The sequence below is a fragment of the Orcinus orca genome, chromosome 6 (genome assembly GCF_937001465.1).
Source record: "Orcinus orca chromosome 6, mOrcOrc1.1, whole genome shotgun sequence".
Taxonomy (NCBI): Eukaryota; Metazoa; Chordata; class Mammalia; order Artiodactyla; family Delphinidae; genus Orcinus; species Orcinus orca.
The window spans coordinates 100,363,232-100,390,785 of record NC_064564.1 but is presented as its reverse complement, the minus strand read 5'-3'; the positions used below and the strand labels follow the sequence as shown (position 1 = coordinate 100,390,785).

The window sequence follows — 27,554 nt, the reverse complement described above, 5'->3', positions numbered from 1 at the left end:
AGGCTCTCATGGAGACCTCTGTCCCTTCCTAGCTCTCAGATGTGTTTGCCTCAGCTTGGCTTTATTCTAAAATGGGCTTTTGCCACTTAACAGCAACATGATCCTTAGATGGTCCTTAATCCCAGAGAAAGATCCTTTCTATCCCATTATTCACATAGCAAATCTCTGGAGGTCTCTGATTGGTTCTGCTCAGGTCACATAACCAGCCTCTCCGTTCAGTCCCTATAAACAATGGAATGGGAGATGTGGCACCATGATTGACAAGGTCTCCCTCCTTACACGGAAGGCCGGTGGGACCTCAGAGCTTTTGCATCTGTGGTCGTCCCCTTTGCCAGGAATGCTTTCCCCAAAATCTGTATGGCCGTTTCCTTTTCATTGTTAAAATCTTGGTTTAAGTGTCACGTCCTCAAAGAAACCTGCCCTGACACCCAATTTAAAGTCATTCCCCCGTCACCCTGTCTTACTCAGGATTCAAGTGTAATTATAACAAAAGCCAAAATAACGGTAACTTAAGATGGAAATACGTTTCTCCCTAAGTAGTCCAGGCTATGTCAGCTATATGGGGTGGTGGGTCACGGCTCCTGCCTCGTTCTGTCATCCTCAACACATCTCCGCTTCTATCTCGTGATCATAGATGGTGGGTCCAGTTCCCACCATCAGGTCCTCTTTTCAGTCAGGTGAAAGAGGAGAAGGGCAAATGGAGGGCATGACGCTTCTTTACAAGGGCCCAACCTGAAAGTTGTACACACCATTCTGCCCTTGTCTGAACTTAGTCACAGGGTCACACCTAGTTGTGTAAGGGAGGCTGGAAAACAGAGCCTGGTGGGGCAGCCCTGTACTCAGCTAAAACTCAGGGGTTCAATTACTAAGGAAGATGGAGAGAATGGATATGCAGGCAAATGGCCATTCCCAACACATGGAGTTTCTTGTAATCACGGAAACAGTGCTCAGACTATCAAAGTAAAGAGATCCTTAGTAACCTAAGTAACCACTTAGGTTACTAAGTAACCACTCTAATTCTATAGATGAGAGACAGACTCAGAAAGGGGACTTGTCCAAATTCACACAAGTCAGTGGCAGACCAAGGCTGGATATAGGTCTCCTAACTCCAAGTCCAGTGCTCAAAAGTCAGGGAGGGATTGCAAGGGGTAGAGGTGAGGGATTGCTTTTAGAGGGACTTTCTCCTTTTATGTATTACCTTAGCTTGAAGTGCATTTTTATATTCATGTATTTTATCTAACAAGGATATATTCATGTGTTATTCATGTAAATTAAGTGAAAACTTGGCCAATACACATGAAAAGGTTTTATCTTCACTAGTCAACGGAGAAATTAAAATTAAAACCATAATGAGATACCACCATACATCTATCAGAATGCCTAAAATTTAAAAAAAAATAGACAATGCCAATTTTTTAAAAATTAATTTATTTGGGCTTCCCTGATGGCGCAGTGGTTGAGAGTCCGCCTGCCGATGCAGGGGACACAGGTTCGTGCCCCGGTCCGGGAAGAACCCACATGCCGCGGAGTGGCTGGGCCCGTGAGCCATGGCCGCTGAGCTTGCGCGTCCGGAGCCTGTGCTCCGCAACAGGAGAGGCCACAACAGTGAGAGGCCCGCGTACCACAAAAAAAAAAAAAAAAAAAAAAAAAAAATTTATTTATTTTTGGCTGCATTGGGCCTTCCTTGCAGTGCGCGGAAGTTGTGGTGAGCGGGAGCTACTCTTCATTGTGGTGCACGGGCTTCTCATTGCGGTGGCTTCTCTTGTTGTGGAGCACGGGCTCTGGGTGCGTGGGCTTCAGTAGTTGTGGCACACGGGCTCAGTAGTTGTGGCTCGCGGGCTCTAGAGCGCAGGCTCAGTAGTTGTGGTGCACAGAATTAGTTGCTCCACGGCACGTGGGATCTTCTTGGACCAGGGCTCGAATCCGTGTCCCCTACATTGGCAGACGGATTCTTAACCACGGCCCCACCAGGGAAGCCCAACAATGCCAATTTTTGAGACTGTGGAGCAAGTGGAATCTCACACGACTGGTACAACCACGTCAGAAAACTTTCTCCATCTACTGAAACTGGACATACACATATGTATAGCCTAGTGATTCCACATCTAGGGATTTACCCAACAGAAATGTAAACATGTGACCAAAAGGTGTGTGCAAGAATGTCCATAGCAACATTTTCTAATATTTGTAATAACCAAAAACTGGAGATAACCCAAATGCCCATCAACAATAAAATGTGGGGTATTCATATAATGGAATATCACAGGAAGGAGAATGAATGACCTGTAACTACTCAAAGCAACATGGATGAATCTTACAACTAACATTTTGAGCAAAGGAAGCAAGACAAAAGAGTGCATGCTGTATTATTCCATTTAGATACAGTTCAAAGACAAGTATAACCATGAATTTAGAAGACAGCGTAGTGGTTCCCCTTCATGGGAGTAAGTGACTTGGAGAGGACAGGGACACCAGGGTTCTGGAGATGTTCTTTTTCTTGGTCTTGGTGCTGACTGCATAGGTATGTTCACTTCATAAAAATTCAAGGACATATACACTTCTTTGCACTTTTCTCTATGTATATTTTAATAAAAGTTAAAAAATAAGTAAATGAAATTTGATTTTTTTTCTTTTTTTTTTTGGCCACGCCACGCAGCTTGCAGGATCTTCCCTGACCAGGGATTGAAGCCGCACCCTTGGCAAGCATGAAGTCCTAACCACTGGACCACCGGGGAATTCCCTAAATGAAATTTTAAAGAGAGAGAGATGTGTGTGTGGTGGGCCCAGCCTGGGTTTACTTAGTGCTTTTGGATGAGAAGCTCAAGGAAAAAACCCTCATGTAAGAAGCTTGGTTTCTCAAAGAGAAATAACCTAAGCCAGCAGCCAGTATTGTGACATGCCAGGTCCCTCCAGGAGCAATCACCAGGCCAGAGTCCACACAGGGTAGATCACAGGATGAAACCCCCTAGGAATTTGTCATCTGCCTTAGGAAGGAAACTATACCCAGGAAGTGGACCCATTTTTGAACTGACGAATCAAAAAGAAGCTTGTTTCAAAATAGCAGGACCTCTCATTGGCTTTCCTGTGACATGTAAGGCTCCCTTTTCTCAGCTGAAAAAGTTACTCAGAGAAAGAAAGGCCTGGAGTCAGGCTCTCCCTTGCCAGGCAAGGTCTGAGACTCTGACCTTTGTGTTTCCTCACAGGCCTGAGCCCAGTGAGGGTAAGGCAGTTCTGAATGAAATGAACAGACCAGCCTTGGCATATAGAAGGATGTGTTGTTTTTACTTTTTTAAAAAAAGGGGGGGGGGCGTGGAGGGAAGGAAGAAAGAAGATTGCATGCATATTTGTGTGCCCTAGAAAAATGTCTGATAGCATAACAACCAAAACTGCAGCAATCCCTGGGAGGTGGTTGGGAAATGGGGAGGCCATTGCCCTTGCTCAGCTGTACTTGTCCTTAAGCTTCACCTGGCTGCCATTCAGATCTTTTGCTCCTCCCCTAACTGGTTCATCCAAAGAGGTCCCTCGTCACTGCTCATGAAACCACTGTTTTCTACCTCCATAGCTCTTACCACTTCTGAAATCTTGATTTTTGTCTGCCATGCCATGTTGCATGAAGGCAGGAACCCCGTCTTATTTCTCGTTATATCCTCCGTGAAGAACAGGGTCAGGCACAGAGTAGACGTTCAATAAGCAGTTAGTGAATGAATGAGGTTGGGCTTTTGCTTTTCACTTTGTACACTTTGTATTTTCAAACGTTTTTGAGATGAACTTTTTTTTCATCAAAAGAAAAAAAAAATCAGCAGGTTACTGCAGAGGACTCTACCCTCAGCAAATTGTCTTGGGTTAAGACAGGCTTCCACCTGAAAGCAATTCCCTCCTAGTACCGACGGGGGACTCAGACCAGAGAGGGGCAGCGCCTTGCCCAAGTTTACCCAGCACTCAGCAAGCCAGACCGGGACCCAAATTCCCCCCTCCCAAATCAGGCTGGTTACCTCCGGGGAGTGGGGGGCGGTGTCCAGATCCTTGGGAGGAGGAGTGGGTCTTCAGAAGGGGCAGAGAGGGTCACGGAAGGGACGGGGAGGGCAAAGGAGCACGGTGAGGGGGGACTAGAGTTCCGGGTTGAGGAAGGTGAAGTTGCAGCGGGAGCGAGCGGAGAGGACAGAAAGAAGTGGAGGGGGCGGGGCGGGGCGAGGCGTGGCGTAGGGGACGGGGCGAGGCGTAGGGGGCGGGGCGAGGCGAGGCGTAGGGGGCGGGGCGAGGCGAGGCGGAGGAGGCAGGCGGAGTGCTGGGACACGGAAGAAGAGGGTCGCCGCTGAGCTGCTGCCCCCTTTTCCCGAGCGGGCGTGCGGCTGCGGCTTCTTTCTTGACCGGCTTCCCCCGCAAGGCAGGTGGGTCGTGTGCCCCGGGGACTGGCGCGGGAGGTTCCGCTCCATACCGCAGGGGTAGAGATGTCGCTCTAGCAGAAGGCTACCTGGACTTTGGCCTCACCGAACCCTGGAGGTGAGGAGGGAGAGTGAGCAATTCAGGCCTGCAGCCAGAGGCCCCAACTTCGGCTTCCAGAAATGGAAAACGCTGTGGGCCCTTTGTTCTAGTCTTAGCTATGCCAGTGGCTCCCTGCGTGACTCTGGACGAGTTCCCGCCCTTCTCTGGGCCTCCGTCTACCTATCTGCAAAGTGAGAGGGTCTTTGGACGGGTCTCCCTAAGTTCCAGACTGACTTAAATTCATTTCCTTGACAAACTTCCTCTAGGGCTTGTCCCCAGATTCACCAGCCAAGTCCGTCCCTCAGCAACAACTTGGCAGCACTCTGAACTCTGGCCCCTCAAGTTTTAGCTGAACAGGTTGCATGTCTGGAATCAGTTCCGTCTGGGGCAAGAAGCTGCGTCCAGCCTCTAGACTTTAGGCTGAGGAATTTGTTTTCTGTGCACTGGGTCAGTAATCCTTCACTGGCTCTCCACCCAGGCAGGTGTCATCATCTGGGGCTGAGAGAGGCTTTAAGACAGGTAGGAACAGGCTGCTCTGTCCTGCCTTTTGTCCTGGGCTGTACAGGTTCACTAAAATCAGATTTTTTTTTTTTTTTTTTTAAATCCAAGTACGTCTAAGCAGTGGAAGGGAGTACTGGCCAGAGAATGTGGAGGTTTGGGTTCTAGTCCTGGCTGTGCGGCTGGCTGGCTGTGACCTTAGGCAAATATCTGCCCCTCTCTGGCTCAGTCTTTCCCGGCTGAACAGTCAAGGGGTGGGTCAGATGGTCTGCAAAGCCTCTGCTGTCTTTCACATTCCGAACAATAGTAATAGCAGTCATAATAACTGTTTCCTTAGCTGAGGCCCTGCCTGAGCTGGCCCCTATCTACCCAAAGCACCAGACTCCTTGCCCTGCCTCAGGGCCTTTGCACTTGCTGTTTCCAGTGCCAGGAATATTTAATCATCTCCATTTCCTGAATAGGCTTTCTCAGATCTCCACTGACACGTCACTTGCTTAGGAAGTTCCCCGACAACAAAGACTAAATCGGGTTTCTGGATTGATATCCTTCCTCATGGTACATGCTGTCTTCATTTTATGCTTAAGTATTCATGTAGTTCTTTGTCCGATAGCTGTATCCTCTGTTCTTTAATGCCTGTGCATGCCATGAGGCCTAGAAATCTGTCCCTTTCCCAACATCTAGCACATAATAGGTGGAGTGAACAGATAATCTCATTTAGTCCAGCAGTCTTATGAGGTTGAGTCACTGTGCTCTTCTTACACATGAAGAGACTGGGCTTCAGAGAGTGACACTCTTAGGGTCACACAGTGAGTTGGCAGTGTCAGAATTTGAACCCAGTCTGTCTCAGACTCCGAGGCCTGAACTTCCACCTCACTTGCCCTCACACTCCAGGATCTTCTGCTGTGAAGACGTTACCTAAGTGCCAGCAGATCTGACCCACGAAGCCTGGAAAGAGAAGACCATCAGGTTCTTGGGCACGGTGCCGTCTAGCTCCACCTCCCCTAGAGGCCCCCGGATCTGAGCAGAGGTGGAAGTGGGGTGGCCTGGCCCCCCTCCTGCAGACCCATGGCGCGTCGGCTCCAGTTACAACTGCTGACGTGGGATGTGAAGGACACGCTGCTCAGGCTCCGCCACCCCGTGGGGGAGGAATATGCCGCCAAGGCCCGGGCCCACGGGCTGGAGGTGGAGGCCGCGGCCCTGGGACAGGCCTTCGGGCGGGCATATAGGGCTCAGAGCCACAGCTTCCCCAGCTATGGCCTGAGCCGTGGCCTCACCTCCCGCCAGTGGTGGCTGGATGTGATCCTGCAGACCTTCCACCAGGCAGGCATTCGGGATGCCCAGGCTGTGGCCCCCATCGCTGACCAGTTGTACGAGGACTTCAGCAGTTCCCGCACCTGGCAGGTGTTGGAGGGGGCTGAGGCCACCCTGAGGGGGTGCCGAAAACGAGGTCTGAGGCTGGCAGTGGTCTCCAACTTTGACCGACGACTGGAGGACATCCTGGCGGGTCTTGGTCTGCAGGAACACTTCGAGTTTGTTCTGACCTCTGAGGCTGCCGGCTGGCCCAAGCCCGATCCCCGCATTTTCCATGAGGCCTTGCGCCTTGCTCAGGTGGAACCGGCAGTGGCAGCCCACATTGGGGACAGTTACCAATGTGATTACAAGGGAGCACGGGCCGTGGGTATGCACAGCTTCCTGGTGGCTGGCCCTGAGCCTTTGGACCCTGCGGTCAAGGATTCTGTACCCCAAGAACACATCCTCCCCTCACTGTCCCATCTCCTGCCTGCCCTTGACCGCCTGGAGGGCTCACCCCCAGGGCTTTGAGCCTGGCGAGGGAAGCGGTCAGGCTCAACAGACACTGGAGACAGGGAGCTCCTTCCTTCCCTGAGATCTGGCCTTCACCCCCCCACCCCCCGCAGCCTCCATAATGCATTCCGACTATAAAGCAGTGAATGCGGGGCATTCAACCCTGCGCCACTAACCAGCTCCTGGTCTCTGAGATGCTTCATTCCTCACACCTGTGTCCATTTTCTACCATGAGTCCCCCCTCACCTCCAACAAGATTCATGAGGGCCCAACTAGCTTCAAAACCAACACTTTCAAACTTTCTTTTTAGCAGCAGGGCCTTTCGTCATGGGAGAGCTTATGTGGAACCCCAACATGCAAATCAGGAAAAATGAGAAACTGCTAGGGTTGAAGCAGAGGTTCTGGGGCCCTTCATTCAGGCCCTGAAGCCTCTGCGACTCTCCGCTGAGAAGCCTGAGATCAGAGCTTAGTACCTGCGGGTACTGGAGTTCTCATTTAGGCGTGTCTCACTCCGAAGCCCATTGGCTTGACTGCGAGGTTACAAGTAGAATGGGATCCATGTCACACGAGGCATAATGCAGTGGGGATCCAGGGAGAACAGAGAAGGTGTCCTAAGGATGGCGGTCCTGAAGGGCACCCCAGTCATAGGAATAGCTTGGGGGTGGGAAAGCACAGGGAACAGGGACTGGAACACGAGGTGGCAGGAGTGCAGGGAATATGGGGGGAATCACTGGAGATTGAAGTAGGTTAGGCTTTTAAAATTGCATGTCTCTTCCTGCCTTTCCTCCTTCACACACCTCTCTACGTCGTATTTACTGGACACCTGTGCCTTGCCCAGTGCCAGGCACAGGGGGTACCACAAGTAAAAAGCACACAAACAGGCATACACAGTGTATGTTCTGGTGCCAACAGGCAGGGACGACTCTGAGTGGACCCTGAGCTGGGGGTGGCCTGTAGATGGGCAGAGGGATAAGAGGGGCATTCCTGGCAGTGGGCCCACAAACTGTGGACTGAAGACTGCTGTGGGGAGTTGGACTGGTGGTTGGGGGAGCATGGCCTGGGGGCCTTTGGGTGCCAAGTAGAAGAAATTGGCTTTGACCCAGGTTTGAGCAGAGACTGTGCCCAGGCAAAGGCAGGGAAGCTCTTCTCAGACTTGGCCGAACCTCTTGTGGGTCTGTCTTCCTTGGGCTTGGTGCTGAGGCCAGGCGACCCAACATTAATTCCCAACTGTCAGGCAGTGAGGAGATGGGTCATGAGCTGTGGTTTCAGAGCTGCAAGGGCCTCAGAAGTCATGTCAACTGAAAAAGTTGATTTGATCCACCTGGTGTTTCAAGTAAATTATTGAGCAAACTGAAGAGTGGGGAGGGTTCTGTCCCCCATCTTTGTTTTTCTTTTTGTTTTTTTTGTGGTACACGGGCCTCTCACTGTTGTGGCCTCTCCCGTTGCGGAGCACAGGCTCCGGACGCACAGGCTCAGCGGCCATGGCTCACGGGCCTAGCCGCTCCGTGGCATGTGGGGTCTTCCCGGACCGGGGCACGAACCCACGTCCCCTGCATCGGCAGGCGGACTCTCAACCACTGCGCCACCAGGGAAGCCTCTGGCCCCCATCTTTGAGCCCAAGAGCCTTATAGGTAAGTTGCAGGTAAGATTGCCTTTGAACTGTGTTCCCAGATGAAACAAAATGGGAGGACCAGTGTTCTAAAGTGACCTCCTCAGAGGACTTGCCCTTTGTCCCCGCAATGCAGGGCACAGAACCCTGTCTCCAGGCTCTTTCAGCTGTGTATGCTGAGCTGCCTCCCACCTATACCTGAGAACGTGGATGGGGGTGAGGAAGATATCCCTTTCCCAGCAAACATACCACTAAGATCTGAGCTGGCACCTGGGAGATTTGCCCAATTACCAACAAAGAACATGGAAGAAGTTTTCAGTCTTTGAAAACCTTTAATAATGTACATGTTCCCTAAGGCTGGCCCTCTTACTCCCTCAGCCCTTTCTGGCTTGAAGGCCTCACCCTGGTCCCCACATTATGTTAGAGAAGGCATTAGTTGGGAGCACACATCAGCTGCAGTTGGGGAAAAAGCTCATCCCTGTTGCCACGGGTGGGTGCTGGCTGGAGCCCTGCCTAGTCCAAGACAGCACTGCCAATGGGTGTACCGCAGCCAGGCTACCTGGAGACAGGGTCCCCTCAGTCTTCCCAGTGGCTATGCAAAACCTGGGTGAGGCCACAGCCCTACAGGCCGGAGTCCTCTGGCCAACAGCAGCCTGGCAGGAGTTCTAAATCCCTTCCAGGTTGTCCTTGTGCTAGAAAAATATTTCCTCTGTATGCCGTGTCATGAAAAGGACTGAGAAACACTGAACTGAGGGGATGACAGAGCTTCAGCCACAGGCCTTTCTGCCAGAGAACGGCATCTACTGGGGGCAGTGCTGCTTCAGAAGAGTCTACCACGTGCATCCAGTCACCTGTCCATCCACCCATCCATCCGTCCGTCCATACGTCCACTTGCTGGCCAAATATTTATCGCACACTTACTATGCACCAGGTACCATGCTGGATGCCAGAGAGAAAGTGGTGAACAAGACACCCTCAGAGGGGCAGATGCACAGTGCATTTGGGAAACCAAGGCCCAGGGAGTAGCAGGTTCCCCACAGATACCTGGCTTTTAATGGTTGTACCCAGAACCCCTCCTAAAAGCTGCCCATTGGGCACAGGCAACATCTGGGAAAAAGACACTGGGTAGAAATATGGCCTGAAAGAGTGGTGGGGAGGTAGACCTGGTCTCCCCATGGCTAAAGGTCAGCGGACGATGGAAATGGTCTGGTCAGCCACAGCAAAGACTGGGAAGAGGGGCCCAGGGAAGGACGCATGGTGGGTGTGGAGCACCGTGCCCGAGCCTGCCTCGTAGAATAGCAGCTCCTGTGCCTGCAAGTCCAGCAGCACCCCCAGCTGAGCTGGGCAGCGCAGCAGTGCCAGGGGCTCATGCTGCCCATCGTGTGAGAAACGGAACTCCTGGTCGTAGCGGGAGAAGACCCAGGAGAAGGCATTGTAGCCCAGACGAGAGTCACTGCCAGAACCCTTGCGGGGCAGCTGGCCTAAGGCCACACCCACCTTATAGGCACAACTGTTCTCGACGTTCACCGTCCAGGCATGCAGCCCAGCCTGGAAGGAAGTGGTGGCCAGGGCATTGGGCCAGTGGTCAAAGCGCTCCGGGCCATCTGCACAGGTCTTGGACTTCTTGGCGTTGAAGGTCAGGGTCCTTTGATCATCTGACAATTGCAGGAAGGGGCTGACAGTCCTCTCGTTGATACGCACGTCCTCTGTGCCTGCCAGAAAGAATTCTCAGACTTGCCCAAGGCCTACCCTCAGCCCTAACCTGGCCCTGCCACGTAGCAAAGGGCTTCCTCACCACTCACTGGCAGATAAGCCATTTACTCTCTGAGCCTCAGATTCCTCATCTGTAAAATGGGGATCAGAATAGGACTTATCACAGGGTGGGTGTGAGGATCAAATGAGATGATGCATGTAAAGTGCCGAGCATTAGTAAGTGCTCAATAAATTGTGGCCATGACCACAGTAGTTATTAATAGTCCAAGACCCTCATCTGTTAACTTTGATAGATATAAGACCCAGAGAGGAGAAGCGAGTTGCCCGAAGTCACACACCAAGTTGGTGGCAGGGGCAAAATGAAGACCCAGCACTTTGTTCCTACATTTAGCATCTAACACTGATCATACCGCATTCCAGTTGGGCATATCTGCAGTTTCCAGATCAGACTTGTCCTAGCGACACGGTTCCTGGAGGCTTGGAAGCATCAGATATGCAGTTTCCTACAACTACCTAAATGGGACTGCTGGCAGATCAGGCACTACTGGACACCAGAATCTAGAGATGAGCTATAGCTTGTACTAACGTTTTAGGGATAACGTGCAGGGAGGGAGGATTAAAGCTGAGAAAAATTCAATCCATTAACCTAACCTTTCTGTGAATTGTGAAAATACCACAACGGGCAGTGTGGGAGCTTCCATCTAGCTTGGGGGAAGCCTGCTTTGAGAACCCTCCCACTCGGGTAATTCCTGGAGGCAGGAGACCATGTTAGCTGGCCTGATCAATGTTAAGTTAGTAAGTGAGACGAATCCGGGAAGCTCAATTCTCGCTCAAGATGCTCTCCAGTTGCCCATCAATTATATCTTCTTAAAGAGAAACTAGGTTTCCAAGAAATAATACTGAGCTCTTGCACTAGGGCAGGACTTAAGGAGGACGTAATTTGCAGGAACAAGATTTATCCCAGACCCAAGCACAGAGCAGGCTGGTCTGGAAACAGGGAGGACCTGGCCCAGCTGCCCCAGGCCTCTCCAGAACCTTGACTCCATACACAAGCCTGCATCCAGTATCACTGGTTGCTTAACCTGAGATCCCAGATGCACCGGTCCCCACTGTGACCCAGCAGCAAACCCCAGACAGACAGACAGACAGAAGCCCAGTTACTCCAACTGGTGCCAGGCTCCAGAAGCTCCTGACCTGAGAGGGACCCGAGAACGGCTGTCGCCCAGAGCTGGGTCAGTAGTGGGCTGCGAGTGCACTTCTCATTAAAGTTTAACTTTTCCGACTCCTTGGGATCCAAAATGCCCTCTGCTTCCTCCGTCCTTATGCAGGAAAAAAGAAAAAAAAAAAAGAGATTTAGGAAGGTTCTGGAAATGTATCTGGATCAATACAGGATGGGGACAGAAGTCAAATCCTCTTCCCACGAGGGTGACACAAAGAATGGCAGCCAGGCCCCACACAGGAGCCCCCAAAGGGGGGTGGAGCCAAAAGAGAAGGCGGGGATTCCCTCTATGCCCTGGAGCCTTAATTCCAGCAAGGCACACGGTTTACAGGGAGGTAAATACTTGGTGCCAGTATTAGAACTTGTAGTCAGTGTGTTCTATGGGGGAAGCAACTTGCCAGTGTCTCTGGTGAGTTAGCAGCAGAACTGGGAGGAGGACCTGAGCCTCTTGTGCCATAGTCTTTCCGCTCCACCGACCTGCGTGGAGAAAATTTTGCCTTCCTACAAAACCTATTACAGCAAAATCTACTGGTGTGGTCAGAAGGTAGAGCCATTCCTCTCCTCTTAAAATGCAAACAGCCCCGAAGGGTCACGCAAGAAGGAACTATCAGTGATCACCCCAACCATAAAGTAGTCATAGCACTTTGCTCCCAATAACTACCTCTATTCAGCTCACAGGGGGGACGGGGTTTTGTTGGAAGGGATTTGGGAACATAAGATGCTTAGGAGGGGAGTACTGCCATTTATTAAGCAGCCAGGCTCTGGGCTTGCTGTTTTCTGTAGAGAATCTCATATGATCTTTGCTATAACCTGGGAGGCAGTTGTTATTCCATTTGACAGGAAAGAACGGAGATTCAGAGAAAGCACCCAAGCTAAAAAGAAGACCTGGATTCAACGGTTGCCTCCATGCAAAAACAGAACAAACCCAGGCTGGGATCCAGGCACCATTCAACATAATCCTTCCCCTGACTTGAAGTAAAACCTGAAGGGGTGTGGGGCAAAGTGAGGGTTCGCCACAGGGCTTCACAGACCTCTGAACTGGCTTCCGAGAAAGCCAGTTTGGGTAGGGAGAAAAAGCTCCCAAATGAGAATATTTATATTTGCCTAAAGATGTCTTTAACAATATACAGTATGCTTTAGGCCTGGCCTATATAATGATTGTATGCCAGGAAAACAATTAGACTCAAATCAGTGATGTTCTTTCTCTTGGTAGTTATGACATATCAAAGATTAAAATTGTCCTGTGTTTCTTGTTTCAATGTACATGTGTGTGTGACGTCTTAAATGTTTTAATAGTCCACAGCTAATCAGCTTATGTATACTGTATGTATAATGAGAACAATGTCTTGTGTTTTCATCCTTTATGAATTCACAATTCTTACCTGTTCTCTTGTCATAACAAAACCAGTAATATTTTCCTGTCTTGACAGCTTGATTTTTAGTAGAAAATATATTAAAAGCGGGGTTCTCATTGCAGTGGCTTCTCTTGTTCCCACTGTCTCTAATCCCAAAGATGGCCTTTGAGCTCAGGCAGCAGAGAAGTGACAGCACACACTCTCTTCCCCAAATCTTGTGGCTCTGAACATAAACAGAGGATGGGGGGAGAGGGTGGGGCATGTCTCCTCATAGATGTGAGCTCTTTTTTCTAAGATTGACACTGACTGCTCTGGCTTGGGAGGAGCGAGGTTAACAGAGCCCTAGAAAAGCTGAAAGCAGGCTTTGGTTACAAAGGCTCCTTGTGGTCAGGACAAGAGAGGCTCTGTTGCCATCTCCTCAAAGCACTGAAGCTGGCTCTGGAGAATCCCCAGCCAACAGGTGAGGAGGAAATAGGAGCTGGAGTCAGCCGTGCTAAATCATCATCAGAGCAAATCTGAGGCCAGTCATAGACACTAGAGTCTAGAGAACCAGCTGGTCCAGGTACCTCATGGTACAGAAGAGAAAACTCGTGACCCCAAAGGAGCGGGAGTGAAATGGGGCTGGGACACAGCAGGGCCCTGGCCAGGACCAGAATACCCAGTCTGTGCAGGGGAACCTGCTGCCGTGGCAGGCCAGGGTTGAGCTCAGCCACAGATGTGGAAATAACCTTGGGGGCCAAAAAAAACAGGTTTTGAAAACAGTACGGTCATCCCTCCATATCCTGGGGGACTGGTTCCAGACCCCCCACAAATACTAAAATCCATGGGGTGTTCAAGTCCCTTATAGTCAAGCTCTCTGTATCTGAGGTTCCCCATCTGCAGATTCAAAAACATTCAAATCCATGTTTGGTTGAATCTATGAATGGGGAAACCATGGAAATGGAGGGCCGACTCTACTTTGAGAGTATGCACCCCCAGTCTAAAGACACAAAGGACTACAAACAAATCTTGAACTCTACTAGTAGGTTTGTCAATCATACTATGGGTTTAGCAACTCAACATTGCATGTATCATAGGACTGAACAGATGAATAAATATATCGGAAAGGAAAAATCCTGTGGTGTTGACTGGAATTAGAAGTTGTGATACAAACTCAGGAATAAAAAAGTTACATGCACACACACTCCCTAGCTCTGTATGCTGTCCACTGGGAAGGCCTGGAAGCAATGACGCATTAGTAGCAATGAACACACCTAATGGTTCAATCTTGGTTTTTAAACACGATTCCCCACTAAAAAAACCCAAGACACCCTGGAGAAATTAGCTGATTCCAGGCTGAGGCAGGAAAAGAACACGTTGAGCCTAGGATATCTTCTTGTGCCAGAAAGCAAGAAAGTACTCAAAGAATGATGAGGAGTTGTCAAAAGGACACAGGATTTGGCTTGAAGGGGCTCCTACTGGCCAAATCTGAGAGATTTTGAAGATCAAAATTAATAATAGTACTAACAGATTATAATGCACTGAATAAAATAAGAATCAGTGAGTCTATATTGATACTAAATAAGTGAATAAACAAGCAAACTAAGTCCTAGACACAGCAATCAGGCAACAAAATAAATAAATAAAAGGAATCCAGGGCTTCCCTGGTGGTGCAGTGGTTGAGAGTCCGCCTGCCGATGCAGGGGACACGGGTTCGTGGCCCGGTCTGGGAAGATCCCACATGCCGCAGAGCATCTAGGCCCGTGAGCCATGGCTGCTGAGCCTGCGCATCCAGAGCCTGTGCTCCGCAACGGGAGAGGCCACAACAGTGAGAGGCCCGCGTACCGCAAAAAAAAAAAAAAGGAATCCAAATTGGAAAGGAAGAAGTAAAACTGTCACTGTTTGCAGATGACATGATACTATACATAGAAAATCCTCAAGATGCCACCCAAAAACTACTAGAGCTCATCAGTGAATCTGGTAAAGTTGCAGGATACAAAATTAATATAGAGAAATCTGTTGCATTTCCATACACTAACAATGAACTGTCAGAAAGAGAAATTAAGGAAACAATCCCATTTACCATCACATCAAAAAGAATAAAATACCAAAAAAAAAAAAAGAATAAAACACCTAGGAATAAACCTACCTAAGGAGGTAAAAGACCTGTACTCATAAAACTATAAGACACTGATGAAAGAAATTGAAGATGACACAAACAGTTGGAAAGATACACTGTGTTTTTGGATTGGAAGAATATTGTTAAAATGAGCATATTACCCAAGGCAATCTACAGATTCAATGCAATCCCTATCAAAATACCAATGGCATTTTTCACAGAACTAGAATAATTTTAAAATTCTTATGGAAACACAAAAGACCCCAAATAGCCAAAACAATCTTGAGAAAGAAGAACAGAGCTGGAGGAATCATGCTTCCTGACTTCAGACTATACTACAGAGCTACAGTAATTGAAACAGTATGGTACTGGCACAAAAACAGACACATAGATCAATGGAACAGAAGAGAGAGCTCAGAAATAAACCCACATGATGAAGGAGGCAAGAAGATACAATGGAGAAAAAACAGTCTCTTTAATAAGTGGTGCTGGGAAAACTGGACAGCTACATGTAAAAGAATGAAATTAGAACATTCTCTATCACCATATACAAAAATAAATTCAAAATGTATTAAAGACCTATATATAAGACTGGAAACCATAAAACTCCTAGAGGAAAACATAGGCAGAACACTCTTTGACATAAATTGTAGCAATATTTTTTTGGATCCATCTCCTAAAGCAAAGGAAATAAAAACAAATGGGGCTTCCCTGGTGGCGCAGTGGTTGAGAGTCCACCTGCCAATGCAGGGGACACGGGTTCGTGCCCCGGTCCGGGAAGATCCCACATACCACAGAGCGGCTAGGCCCGTGAGCCATGGCCGCTGAGCCTGTGTGTCCGGAGCCTGTGCTCCACAATGGGAGAGGCCACAACAGTGAGAGGCCCACGTACCGCAAAAAAGAAAAACAAAAAAAAAATATGGGACCTAATTAAACTTAAAAGCTTTTGCACAGCAAAGGAAACCATCAAAAACATGAAAAGACAACCTACTGAATGGGAGAAAATATTTGCAGATTTATATGACCCATAAAGGATTAATAGCCAAAATATATAAACAACTCATACAACTCAACAACAAAAAAAACAAAAAAAAAAATGGGCAGAAGACCTGAATACACATTTTTCCAAAGAGGACATAACAGATGGCCAACAGGCACATGAAAAGATGCTCAGTATCACTAATCATCAGGGAAATGCAAATCAAAACCACAATGAGCTATCACCTCACACCTGTCAGAATGGCTACCATCAAAAAGAATGCAAACAGGGCTTCCCTGGTGGCGCAGTGGTTGAGAGTCCGCCTGCTGATGCAGAGGACACGGGTTCGTGCCCTGGTCCGGGAAGATCCCACATGCTGCGGAGCGGCTGGGCCCGTGAGCCATGGCCGCTGAGCCTGCGCGTCCGGAGCCTGTGCTCCGCAATGGGAGAGGCCACAACAGTGAGAGGCCGGCATACCGCAAAAAAAAAAAAAAAAAAAAAAGAATGCAAATAATGTTGGCAAGGATGTGGAGAAAAGGGAATTCTTATACACTGTTGGTGGGAATATAACTTGGTGCAGCCACTGTGGAAAACAGTATGGAGGTTTCTCAAAAAACTAAAAAAAGAACTACTATATGACCGAGCAATTCCATTCCTGGGTATATACCCCCAAAAAACCAAAACACTAATTCAAAAAGATAGATGAGCCCCAACGTTCATAGCAGCATTATTTACAATTGCCAAGATACGGAAGCTACCTAAGTGTCCATCAACAGATGAATGGATAAAGAAGATGTGGTACATATATACAATGGAATACCACTCAGCCATAAAAAAAAGAAATTTGCAACAACATGTATGGACCTGGAGGGTATTATGATCAATGCAATAAGTCAAACAGATAAATACTGTATGATATCACTTATATGTGGAATCTAAAAAACAAAAACTGGTGACTATAACAAAAAAGATACAGGGATATAGAGAACTAGTGTTTATCAGTGGGGAGAGGAAAGGAGGGATGGGCAAGATAGGGGTACAGGATTAAGAATTATAAACCATTATGTATAAAAAAAGCTACAAGGATATATTGTACAACACAGGGAATATAGTTAATATTTTATAATAACTATAACTGGATTATAATCTTTAAAAATTGAGTCACTATATTGTACACCTGTAACATATAATATTGTATATCAACTATACTTCAATTTAAAAAAACTAATATAATATTGTATGTCAATTATATTTCAATTAAAAAAATTAATATCCCTGGGGCTTCCCTGGTGGTGCAGTGGTTAAGAATCCGCCTGCCAATGCAGGGGACACAGGTTCAAGCCCTGGTCCAGGAAGATATCACATGCCGCAGAGCAGCTAAGCCCGTGCGCCACAACTATTGAGCCTGTGCCCTAGAGCCTGCGAGCCATAACTACTGAGCCCACGTGCCACAACTACTGAAGCCCGTGCACCTAGAGCCCGTGCTCCGCAACAAGAGAAGCCACCGCAGTGAGAAGGTCGTGCATCGCAACAAAGAGTAGCCCCGGCTAGTCGCAACTAGACAAAGCCCGCGTACAGCAACGAAGACCCAACGCAGCCAAAATTAAATAAATAAAATACATACATTTATTTTAAAAAAACCCTAATATCCCTGATAATGGGACAAAATGACATTATGTGTCCCCTGGTATGATGGACTGAGGACACATCACTTATGAAATATTCCTGCTCAAAATGCATAACCTGAATCTAATCATGAGATAACATTAAATAAACTCAAATTGCGAGATATTCTATAAAACCGTCCTTAGACCCTTTAAAAGTGTTTAGAAAATAAAAGGTTAAGGCACAATTACAGATTTAAAAAGACCAGATGGATCAGAGGGAAAATATCCAAACACTGTTAAGAACATTCTTAGTACAACTGGCAACATTTGAATACAAACTGTATATTAGATAATAGTATTACATCAACATGAGATTTCCTGAATTTAATAAGTACACCGTGGGGGAATTCCCTGGCGGTCCAGTGGTTAGGACTCCGCGCTCTCACTGCTGAGGGCCCGGGTTCAATTCCTGGTTGGGGAACTAAAATCCCACAAGCTGTGCAGCGCAGCCAAAATTAAATAAATAAATAAGTATGCTGTGGTTATGTAAGAGAACGTCTGTTCTTCGGAGATCCACATTGAAGTGTTTAGGGATTAAAAGTCGTGCTTTCTGCAACTTACTCTCAAATAGGTCAGAAAAGAATAAGTTGTTTTATATATACATTAGATAGATAGATAGTCAGACAGACAGGATGACAGACAGGAAAAAAGAGACAGATAAGAAACAGAGAGAGCAAATGTGGCCAAATATTATCAATTAATATTTCTAAGTTCAGGGCTTCCCTGGTGGCACAGTGGTTAAGAATCCGCCTGCCAATGCAGGGGATACAGGTTCGAGCCCTGGTCCGGGAAGATCCCACATGCCACGGAACAACTAAGCCCATGCGCCACAACTACTGAGCCTGCGCTCTAGAGCCCATGAGCCACAACTACTGAAGCCCTCGTGCCACAACTACTGAAGCCTGTGCGCCTAGAGCCCGTGTTCCGCAACAAGAGAAGCCACCACAATGAGAAGCCTGTGCACCACAATGAAAAGTAGCCCCCGCTCACCATAACTAGAGAGAGCCCGCACGCAGCAACGAAGACCCAAAGCAGCCAAAAATAAATAGATAAATAAATAAATAAAATATTTCTAAGTTCATTATACTATTTTGGCAACTTTTCTGTAAGTTTAAAATGTTTCAAAACAAAAAATAAAGATAAAACATTTTTTCAAAAATCAGATCAGCTTGATATTGAGGACAGACTGTTAAAGGAAGATGATGAAGATAAAGGAGAAAGAGAAGACTAGCAGAAGCATGGAAAGATTGTAAGGAGATAGTAAATTAAATTTAGGAACATCTGTACTGTGGAATAGTTCAAAGACTTTCCAAAAAGTGAGGTAAATATAAATGTACTGATATGGAAAGATTCCAAGATCGATAGCCTGATAAGTTATAAAACAAGTATAAAACGATCCCATCTACGTTTTCAAAAAAAAATTTTAAGAGGAAAAAAGAATCCCACACACTCTTCTATGACTAAACACAGGAAAGCCTACAAGACACACATCTAACTGTTAAAACTGATCACCACTGGGAACAGGATTGGGAAGAGGTGATGGAGACATTTTTAATTTTAAGTGGTTTTAAACTGGTGAAAAATTTTTTCTTTCTCCCATGCACATGTATTGCTATTGAACTTAAATATAAAAATAAAGAAGAATAGACTGTGCTCCCCAAGTAGAGCTCTGAAATCTCACACACACAGTGTAAGAATTTAATTTCTTTGCCTGGAAAATTACACCCTCTTGGCCACTTCCTCAGGCTCTTGGATCTCAGAACCTTTCAGAACTCAGTTAGGGTCTGGTGAAATTCTTTTATTATTGCATAATTAAAATGAAGTTTTGAGTGGTAATGCAGACTTAAATTTCAAAGATTCTTTCATCAGAGAAAGGGGAAGTGAAGTAGAGAAGACAGTACTGGGTCAGGTGTCAGGTGTGGGTCCAAGCCCCAGCTCCAGGGCTTAGGCAAGCCCCTTCCCCTCTTTGAGCCTCAGCGTTCTCATCTGTAGATGGGGGTGGGAAACCCCTTCCACAGGGTGACTGTACGTTTTTTTAATAGGGTAATATTTAAGAAAGCCCATGGCAAGCCTCTGACTCATTATTTATTTTACTGCCCTTCCACATGGGTCTAAAGCGGCTCTCCAAGCTAGGGGCAGGAAGACCCTTGTCCATTGAGCCTGGCTTCAGGGAAGGTACTCAGCTGCCCACCATGAGCTTCCTCCCAGGAGCAGCGGGCCTGATGGCAATGGACTAAGTAGAGGCCTAAGGCCGTGGTTTCCGTGACTGCCCAAGCAAATACCGGGGGCCATACTCACCTTTCAAAAATCTCCTGCTCCTTCTGCTGTGAGAAAAGAAAGCAGAATCAGGCTTGGCACCAGAAACCCAGCAGGCAGTCATCAAGACTTAAATATAATCAACTTGCATGGAGGGCTCCACGTGGACAGAAACTCTAGAATACAAACGTCTACTCCTTCTTTAAGACCCCGCACAAAACTTTATGGATCCTTCTTCACATACCTCCCCCATCAGCGAACCCCTCTGTCCCCTGTGTCCCATGGCATCCTGGGTTTCCCTCAGCTACACTTCAGGACAATCACATATTTACTCAACATTTCATCCCCCACCAAGCCTGTCACCGGCTCAACAGCTAGGACTCTTTCTGAATCTTCTACTGTGACAGTCCCAAGGTTTGGGGCAGAATGTGCTCGGCACATGGAAGCTGTGTAATGAAATAAACGCACAATCTGGGACAGTTACAGAAACTGCCCCCCTTGAACTGCAGCGGGACAGCTTGGTCATTCCACATTCTCATTTCTCTGCTTGGCACATCTACTCAGATGGAGCACTGCCACCTTAGAACTGCAGGTACCTGCATATATATATAAAATACTTTGAAAGGATATGTACCAGCATATTGGCCATGGTAATTTCTGGGTGTTAGGAGTGAGGATGAGCTCTGTATTTGCAGTGGACCCCTTGTCAGTGCAGTGTTCTCTTCAAGCTTCTGGTCTCTCTCGTCCTCCCCACTTCCTTTAATAAAGCTGTGACTCTTGTCTTTCAGGCATCAGCTTCTAAGTTGCTTAATTCAGGAAGCCTTCCCTGACTACCACTCCCTCAAGGCTGGACTGCAGGGGCCCCACATCCCAGTAGTGCCCTCTACCATAGCACGTATCCCTCCATATCCTAATTATCAGTTCTATACATTTGTCTCTTCCATAAGGCTGTGAGTTGCTGACAGCTGTATCCTATACCTCCACCCCATAGCACAATGCTTAGCATACAGCAAGCACTCAGTAAATATTTGCTCACTATTGAAAGAACAATTACCAAGTGCAAAAAAAACATCCATATAGTTCTATTGCCCTGTCTCATCCCTTTTCCAAATTATCATTTTCCACCTACTTCCTACCAATAAACATTCTCGATGTTTTCAGACCTTGGGGGAGTCTGGCCAACTGGCTGTGTCTTCACCCTTGCCTGACTTACAATCAGCTGGAGGTCATCCAGATGGGTGAGCATGTCCACCAGGCTGGTGCGGATGGTGTCGAGCTTCTGCAGTGCCTCGGCCCAGTGTACTCGCTGTGTCAGTATACTCTGATGGGCCCGCTCCTCTTCACCGTGCACCTGTTCCAGCAGCCTCTGCTCCTCGCTCTCACACAGACTCCTCACCAGACCCAGCCGCTGGATGACCAGTTCCCGTGCTGCACTGGCTGTGCTCTGACAAAAGGTAAAATGAGGAGTCCTGGCAGAGCCCCAGTCAAGATTAGGAGGGCTTGGGCTCAGCCGGAAGGAGTGCTGAGATTGATTAGCAATGTCTGCCATGGGTACAGTAAAGGCAGTGCTTAAACCATCCGAGCCCTAAGATTTCCCAAATGTGGTTTAGGGTAAAGAACTTTGAGATCCAGATATCCAGGCCATATCTCATGGAGCTAAGATGACAGAATGAAAGAGCTGGGCAGGACTTACAGATCAGCTGGAATCACCTGCTTTTCACAGTTGGAAATCCCAAGGTCAAGAGACCAAGGTCAGAGAGTCATAGAATTGCAGAGCAGAAAGGACTAAAAAGTCTTCCCCATCAACAGGATGCACATCAACAGTAGTCCAGTTAATACTTTGGCCATGGCTGAGGGCAAAAAGCTCATTACTTCCCAAATCTGTTCATTCTAACTGCTTCCATGATAGAATTCTCACCTTCCATGCAGGAGGGCTGAAATCAATTCTAAGTCAATGAAGTTAACATGTGTCCCCTAGCAGGTAGCACAGCATCTAGCACAGAGTAGGTGCTCAAATATTTACTGAATGACTGAATGGGAAAGTTCCTTCCAACCAGTAAAAAATCTCTTGGTAGTGCTCACATGCCAAGTCAATGGCAGAGCAGGGGCTAGAACCCAGTTCTGCTGACTCTCAGTCCAACACTATTCCCCTGTACCAATGCCATCTGGTAACCAATCCTCCTCAAAGGCATTGTTGCATGAAGCTCCTGCACTCTTGCCAGACAGGTGAGAGCAGAACTGTTTCCTTCATGCCAGAAAGTCACAGGTAGCCAGCAGCTCTCCTCATTCCCTGCCCCTGAAGACCTGCTTCAGAAGAAACTGAGACCCACAATTTGCCCAATGGAGAAGAGAGAGTGGCTAACTGAATGGCCAAGTGAACCCAGAGATTCAGACTCCAACTCCAGTGTTCTTTTGAGGCAACATAACACAGTGGTTAGGAAATTAGGCTGTAGAAACAGTGCCTGGGTTTAAATCTTAGCTGTTCCACTTACTATCTGTGGAACGTTGAGCACATTACTATCTTCCCTGTGCCTCAGTTTTCTAATATGTCAAATGAGGATAATAACAGTACCAACCTCATAAGGCTATTGTGAGGATTAAATGAGTTAATACATATAAAGTAAATAGAACAAGGCCCAGCACATAAATATTTGATTACATTAGGTATTGTGCCTTGGACCCCTGCTTTTTTTTTTTAAGTTGTTTCCACTTTTTATTTATTTATTTGGCTGTGTCAGGTCTTAGTTGTGGCACGTGGGCTCAGTAGTTGTGGCACGCAGGCTCTCTAGTTGTGGCGCGCAGGCTTAATTGCCCTGTGGCATGTGGGATCACTCTGCTTCAGCCTCATAGGCCTCCTGGCTGCTACTCCAACTTGCCAGGTACACCCCCACCTCAGGGCTTTTGCACTTGCCTTTCCCACGTTTTGGAACACTCTTCTCCCAGATATATGGTCCATTCCCTCACCTCCCATAAATTCTGTGCAAATATCAATCTTCTTAACTAGGTGATTCCTGATCACAGCATATGCAATTACAACCCCCATCCTCAACATGACCAATCCCCCTTCCTGTTATATTTCTCCATAGCACTTATCACCTTTTGATATAGCATATATTTTATTTGTTATTACCCCTCTCCCCTGACTAGAATGTAGGCTTCATGAAAACAGAAACTTTCGAATGTTTTGTTCACTATGGAATCTCTAGCACATAGACCAACAGTGCTTGGTGTGTGGTAGGTGCTCACAGAGATTTGTTAAATAATTAAATAAATGGCAAAATGTTGTAAGTATTCCCCGACAAAAGCTTCTATTTGACATTGTACTGAGGTCTTAGCCAGTGCATTTAAGACAAGAAAATAAAAAGACTGAGGAAAAAGAGAGTGAGAGAGGGAGAAATCGTCGTGCAGAGAAAAGCAGAGATGTACACAGAAGAGCCGCCTAGACTTCTAGCAGCTTCCTCGTTCCTGGTTCTGGTCCCCTTTAGGTTCTGAAAGACTCTTGTATCAGGGCAAGAAATTCTCGGTTTCGCTTATGCCAGTTCAACTGGGTTCTGTTCCTTGCAATCAAAATCATTTTTTTTTTAATTAGGTTGGCCAAAAAGTTCATTTGGGTTTTTCCGTAAGATGGTATGGCAAAGCCTGAACGAACTTTTTGGCCAACCCAATACTAAAACAGTGCCAAGCCTGCTCCATGTACTTTGGGGGAATGAGGGAGGGATGTGCAGGAAGAAATTCACAGCCCCTGCCCTTGAAGGGCATACTTGAGAGTAAAGATGTAGCAGTGGCAATGAGTCAACTGAATAAAGGATCCGCAGTGAGGTGTTGCAGAGGGATCACCTGCTGAGCGTCAGAAGACCCAGCTCATAGAACTGACTCTGGCAGGAGGCTGTGAGTCATTTAAACTCTACGGGACCCATTTCCCCATCTATAAACAGGGACGTTACTACCATCTACTGCATAAGATTGTCATAAAGAATATGCAATGTAAAATCCATAGGTTATTTTATAATACTGGGGCTGAGCACAAAATAATTAAGATGGTAAGGGAATGCTACCCTTCCTGATCCTTTACCTGAAGCAAGTCATCTTCTATCGGAGTCTTTGCACCAAATATGTGCTGGGAATAATCCACTCTGCCCAGATGGCAAAACCAAGGCTCAGAGAGAGGGGAAACCATCCTTCCTGGGCATCCAACTTTGCTAACAGCACAATGAGTCTGTGAGGTTGGGAAGGGACCATAGACTGGTCCAAGCCCCTAAGGCTGAGGGCTTATCCTAGGAGGGGGCCCAGAGGAGGAGGGAAAGCAGAAGAATTACCTACCACTGCTCTCTGGTTCTTCCCTGGCAGGATGTCAGCCACATACTTGGTGATGGTAGCACTCTGTAACTGCAGCCTCTCACACTGGTCCACAATCTTGTTCTGCAACACAAATGACACCCATGGTGTCTTTTTTTTTTTTTTTAACATCTTTATTGGAGTATAATTGCTTTACAATGGTGTGTTAGTTTCTGCTTTATAACAAAGTGAATCAGTTATACATATGTTCCCATAACTCTTCCCTCTTGCATCTCCCTCCCTCCCACCCTCCCTATCCCACCCCTCTAGGTGGTCACAAAGCACTGAGCTGATCTCCCTGTGCTATGCGGCTGCTTCCCACTAGCTTGATCCACACTGGTCCATTCACTCCATTCCATTCACTCCTTTTACCCCACCTCAGCCACCCACTCCCACGGTCATTATCTCAGACCTCATCATTATTGAAAACTATACAACTTCCAGAATCTTCATTTCAAGGATCCTGCACCCTGCCCACCACTTCCCATCCTTCTAGATCACGTACCCTGGAATCTCCATTCCAACAATTCAGCTTAGATGGAGTCACCAATACATTAGTCTTACCACTTTTCACTGTCCATCATCCCTTTTTGTGGCCCCACTTCCCTCTTTATCCTTAAATCTGGTGGCCCTTTATTATTCTGTCTCTCCTCTGGCCACTTCTGGTCTCCTCTACTTCTGCTATTCCACCCAGATCACCTTTATCTCTCACAGGAACTGCTGTTAGAGTCTCCTAACTGGGCTTTTATTCTTGACCACCGCCCACCCCCACTTCCCATTGGCCACTGCCACCTTTGGTAAGGAAATCAGATCAAGTCTCATCCCAGCTCAAAACCCTCCAATGGCTTTCCAATACCCCCACAGTGAGAACTTAGCCAACAAGGCCCTACGTGATGGGACTCTGCATATCTGCATATCTCTCCAATGTCACCTCCTACCACTCCCCACACTGGCCTTCTAACCATTCCATAAACACACCAAATTTGTCCTGACCTCAGTGCCTTTGCACCTGTTGTTTCTTCTGTCTCCAGCAGTCTTCTCCCATATATTTCTTGCTCCCTGACTCCATGTTACCTCTTCAGAAGCCTTCTGACCATCCCCACACCCCATTCCCTTACTTAGCTTATTTTTCTCCATTGAGTTTTCACTCTCTGACTGTATATCATGGGTCTGTTTACCGTTTTTGGTATCTGCCACCCCCCCCACCTCAGGCACATAAGCACCATGACTTTGACTTGTTCTCTATGTCCTACGACCTGGAAGAAAGTTCCTATACATGGAAGGCGCTGAATAAATATTTGTTGAATGACTAACACCCACTTCCTTGGTCACAAGAGTTTCAGCAGCTCACAGCTCCCGAAGCTGTGAGCATCGGCCATGAAAGCAGGGGAGAGTTTTAGAAATGAAGAAGCCAAGGCTCACAGAGAAGTTACTTGCCCAAGGAGACATGGCCAGGCCCCTGCTTTGCTACTCCATTTCTCCAGGTAACAACTGGAGCCCTTCCAAGCAGCAGTTCCTCCACCATTTCCCCTGAGAGCATTGCCCCAGTTCCATCTGCCAAAGGGCCACTCAGCTGTCTCTTCTAGGCAGCTCTTGCAAATCCTTCCAACCACAATTAGGAATCAGTCTTACACTTCACCGGTCCAAATACACAGTTAAAGAACTGAGTCGACTGGAAGGAAGCTGTGGTCACCACACACCGTAGGACCGAGGGAACTGAGACTAGCTTCTGAAAAGCTACAGGGCAGGTATCCAGAAGGTAAGAGGCAGGTTGTTGAACTGGGGCTGATTTTGCCCAGTTCAGTAACAATCCTGCCCTGGGGCAAAATTTCTTTGCTGGCTGGAGGGACGGGAAGCCTGCAAAAAAGCCAGTCTACTCAAAATTGGAGGGAGAGAGGGCAAGACACATATCCCTCCAGGAAAAGATGAATATGCTAAGGGCCTCAGCAGGGTTCAGGGAAGGCGCCCTGCTCCAGGGCAGAGTGCATTGCAAAACAAGCAGCAGACCTGCCACCCTGGCCCAGCCTTCACTCCTACCACTCAGATTCAGCCTTGATGGAAACTTTTTTTTTAAGGTTTTATTAAATTCTCACTCCCATTAGCATCACTTCCTCCCTCCAACCACTGAAGCAGAGGTGGTTTTCTCTGGCCTAGTCAATGACTCCCCTGGTTCAGGCCCTGAACAATAGGAACCTTGAAAAAGTTACTCCCCTCTCTGGGCCTCCGTTCCCCCATCTGTAAAATGTAGGGCCGCTGCTTCAAAGGTCTGGTTGGAATGAGGCAACGGATATTTAAGTGCTTTGGAACTTGCAAAGTCTCTATCCATTGTGCAAGTTCATTATACCACATTATCCAAGCTTATTTTCATCATCACTATGGGGAAAGTGGTGACAAGTAGGACCAACCAGGAGCCTTCAGGTGCCATTGAATAACTGAATCCCTCGTCCCAGCACCCTGTCAGGTATGTTTATTACTGTCCAGTCTGAGCCCTCTGGCCTCACAGCTGGGCAGAACTCCAGGGAGAGGTTGGGAGAATCAAGCAGGGTAATCAAATTGCAAGGAAACCCCCAGGGACCACAGCTGGGGTGGAAGGAGGCAGGAAGCCCCATGGTGACTTGACTCTCCAATCTCAGGGGAGGTTGGTGACAGGAAGGTGGCTAGCTTGGAGCCAAGCTGGAAGTGGAGGTGGGGAGAAAGAAACCCTAGGTGAAGGGTTCCAGTAGGAACCTCCCGATATCTTCCCCGCCCCCTCCGTTTACCCAAGTGAAATCGGCTTGAAGTACAGTCCAGGCCAATCCTGAAACGGAAAAGAAACCACCTTACCAGGAAGGCTGAAGCGTGGATGAGGGGAGGGGCTTTGAGTCGAGGGGCTAAGGAGCGAGGAGGGGCCGAGTTTTATCAAGTTACTAACGGGGCGGAAGCTGGGGCACATCTTGTCCCAGGCAACTGGAGCAGTGAAGCCCTTTATTGCCCAAGGCCAGCCCCATCGCACAAAAACTCTAATAAATGCCCCCAAACTACAAGTGAGGACACTGAGGCTCAGAGATTACGAGACTCACAGGGAGGACCTGATGGAGGTGGGAATCGAACTCAGGTCAGCCGGACTCCAGAAGCCACACCCTTAACCGCCTCGTTCTACAGCCAGTGCCACTGCGGAGCCTGGACTCCCGGACCCGCTGCTGGGTCCCCGCTGGGTCTCGCCCAGCGCCTCCCCGCCGGTGCCCCCTTCTTCCAGAGGAGCCCGCCGCCTACCAGCTCCCACGTCAGCTCACCCGCAGCTCTTCCGCGCGCTCCTCGGCCCGGCGGATGCGGTGCCCCCGGCAGCGGCCGCCCAGTCCCGCGCAGGCGGCGCACACGGGCCGTCGTTCAGAGCAGCAGAACCACCTCAGAGCCTGGCCGTGTTCGGGGCAGAGCGACCCCGGCTCGGACCCCGGCTCGGACCCCGGCCCCGGCCCCGGCCCCTGCTCCGGCCCGGGCCACGGCCCCTGCCTCGCACTCTCCACTGACATGGCCGAGCGCCCGGCGCCGCGCGCTCCACCT

General features: G+C 48.0%; 2 protein-coding genes across 2 annotated transcripts; one reads left to right on the top strand and one right to left on the bottom strand.

The window, feature by feature from the left end:
• Positions 1-4,242: 4,242 nt before the first annotated feature.
• Positions 4,243-6,963, top strand: HDHD3 (haloacid dehalogenase like hydrolase domain containing 3). The gene is made up of 2 exons (XM_004269318.4): positions 4,243-4,388; positions 5,872-6,963. The coding sequence occupies exon 2, from the start codon at positions 6,046-6,048 to the stop codon at positions 6,799-6,801; it is 756 nt and encodes a 251-aa protein (XP_004269366.1). The 5' UTR covers positions 4,243-4,388; positions 5,872-6,045; the 3' UTR covers positions 6,802-6,963.
• Positions 6,964-8,725: 1,762 nt separating this feature from the next.
• Positions 8,726-27,554, bottom strand: BSPRY (B-box and SPRY domain containing). The gene is made up of 6 exons (XM_004269391.3): positions 27,287-27,554; positions 24,000-24,098; positions 20,893-21,123; positions 19,722-19,747; positions 11,300-11,424; positions 8,726-10,104 (listed from the first exon to the last, which is right to left on the bottom strand). Exons 1-6 carry the CDS (start codon positions 27,521-27,523, stop codon positions 9,578-9,580), a joined length of 1,245 nt encoding a protein of 414 aa, XP_004269439.1. The 5' UTR covers positions 27,524-27,554; the 3' UTR covers positions 8,726-9,577.

Bases quoted from the DNA above. Each gene is read 5' to 3' on its own strand.
- HDHD3 (XM_004269318.4), top strand. From the start codon at position 6,046: ATGGCGCGTCGGCTCCAGTTACAACTGCTGACGTGGGATGTGAAGGAC.
- BSPRY (XM_004269391.3), bottom strand. From the start codon at position 27,523: ATGTCAGTGGAGAGTGCGAGGCAGGGGCCGTGGCCCGGGCCGGAGCAG. The intron at 24,099-27,286 runs GTGAGCTGACGT...TTTGTGTTGCAG, and splicing joins AGCGCGCGGAAGAGCTGCGG to AACAAGATTGTGGACCAGTG. The intron at 11,425-19,721 runs GTGAGTATGGCC...TTCCTGCATAAG, and splicing joins GAGCAGGAGATTTTTGAAAG to GACGGAGGAAGCAGAGGGCA.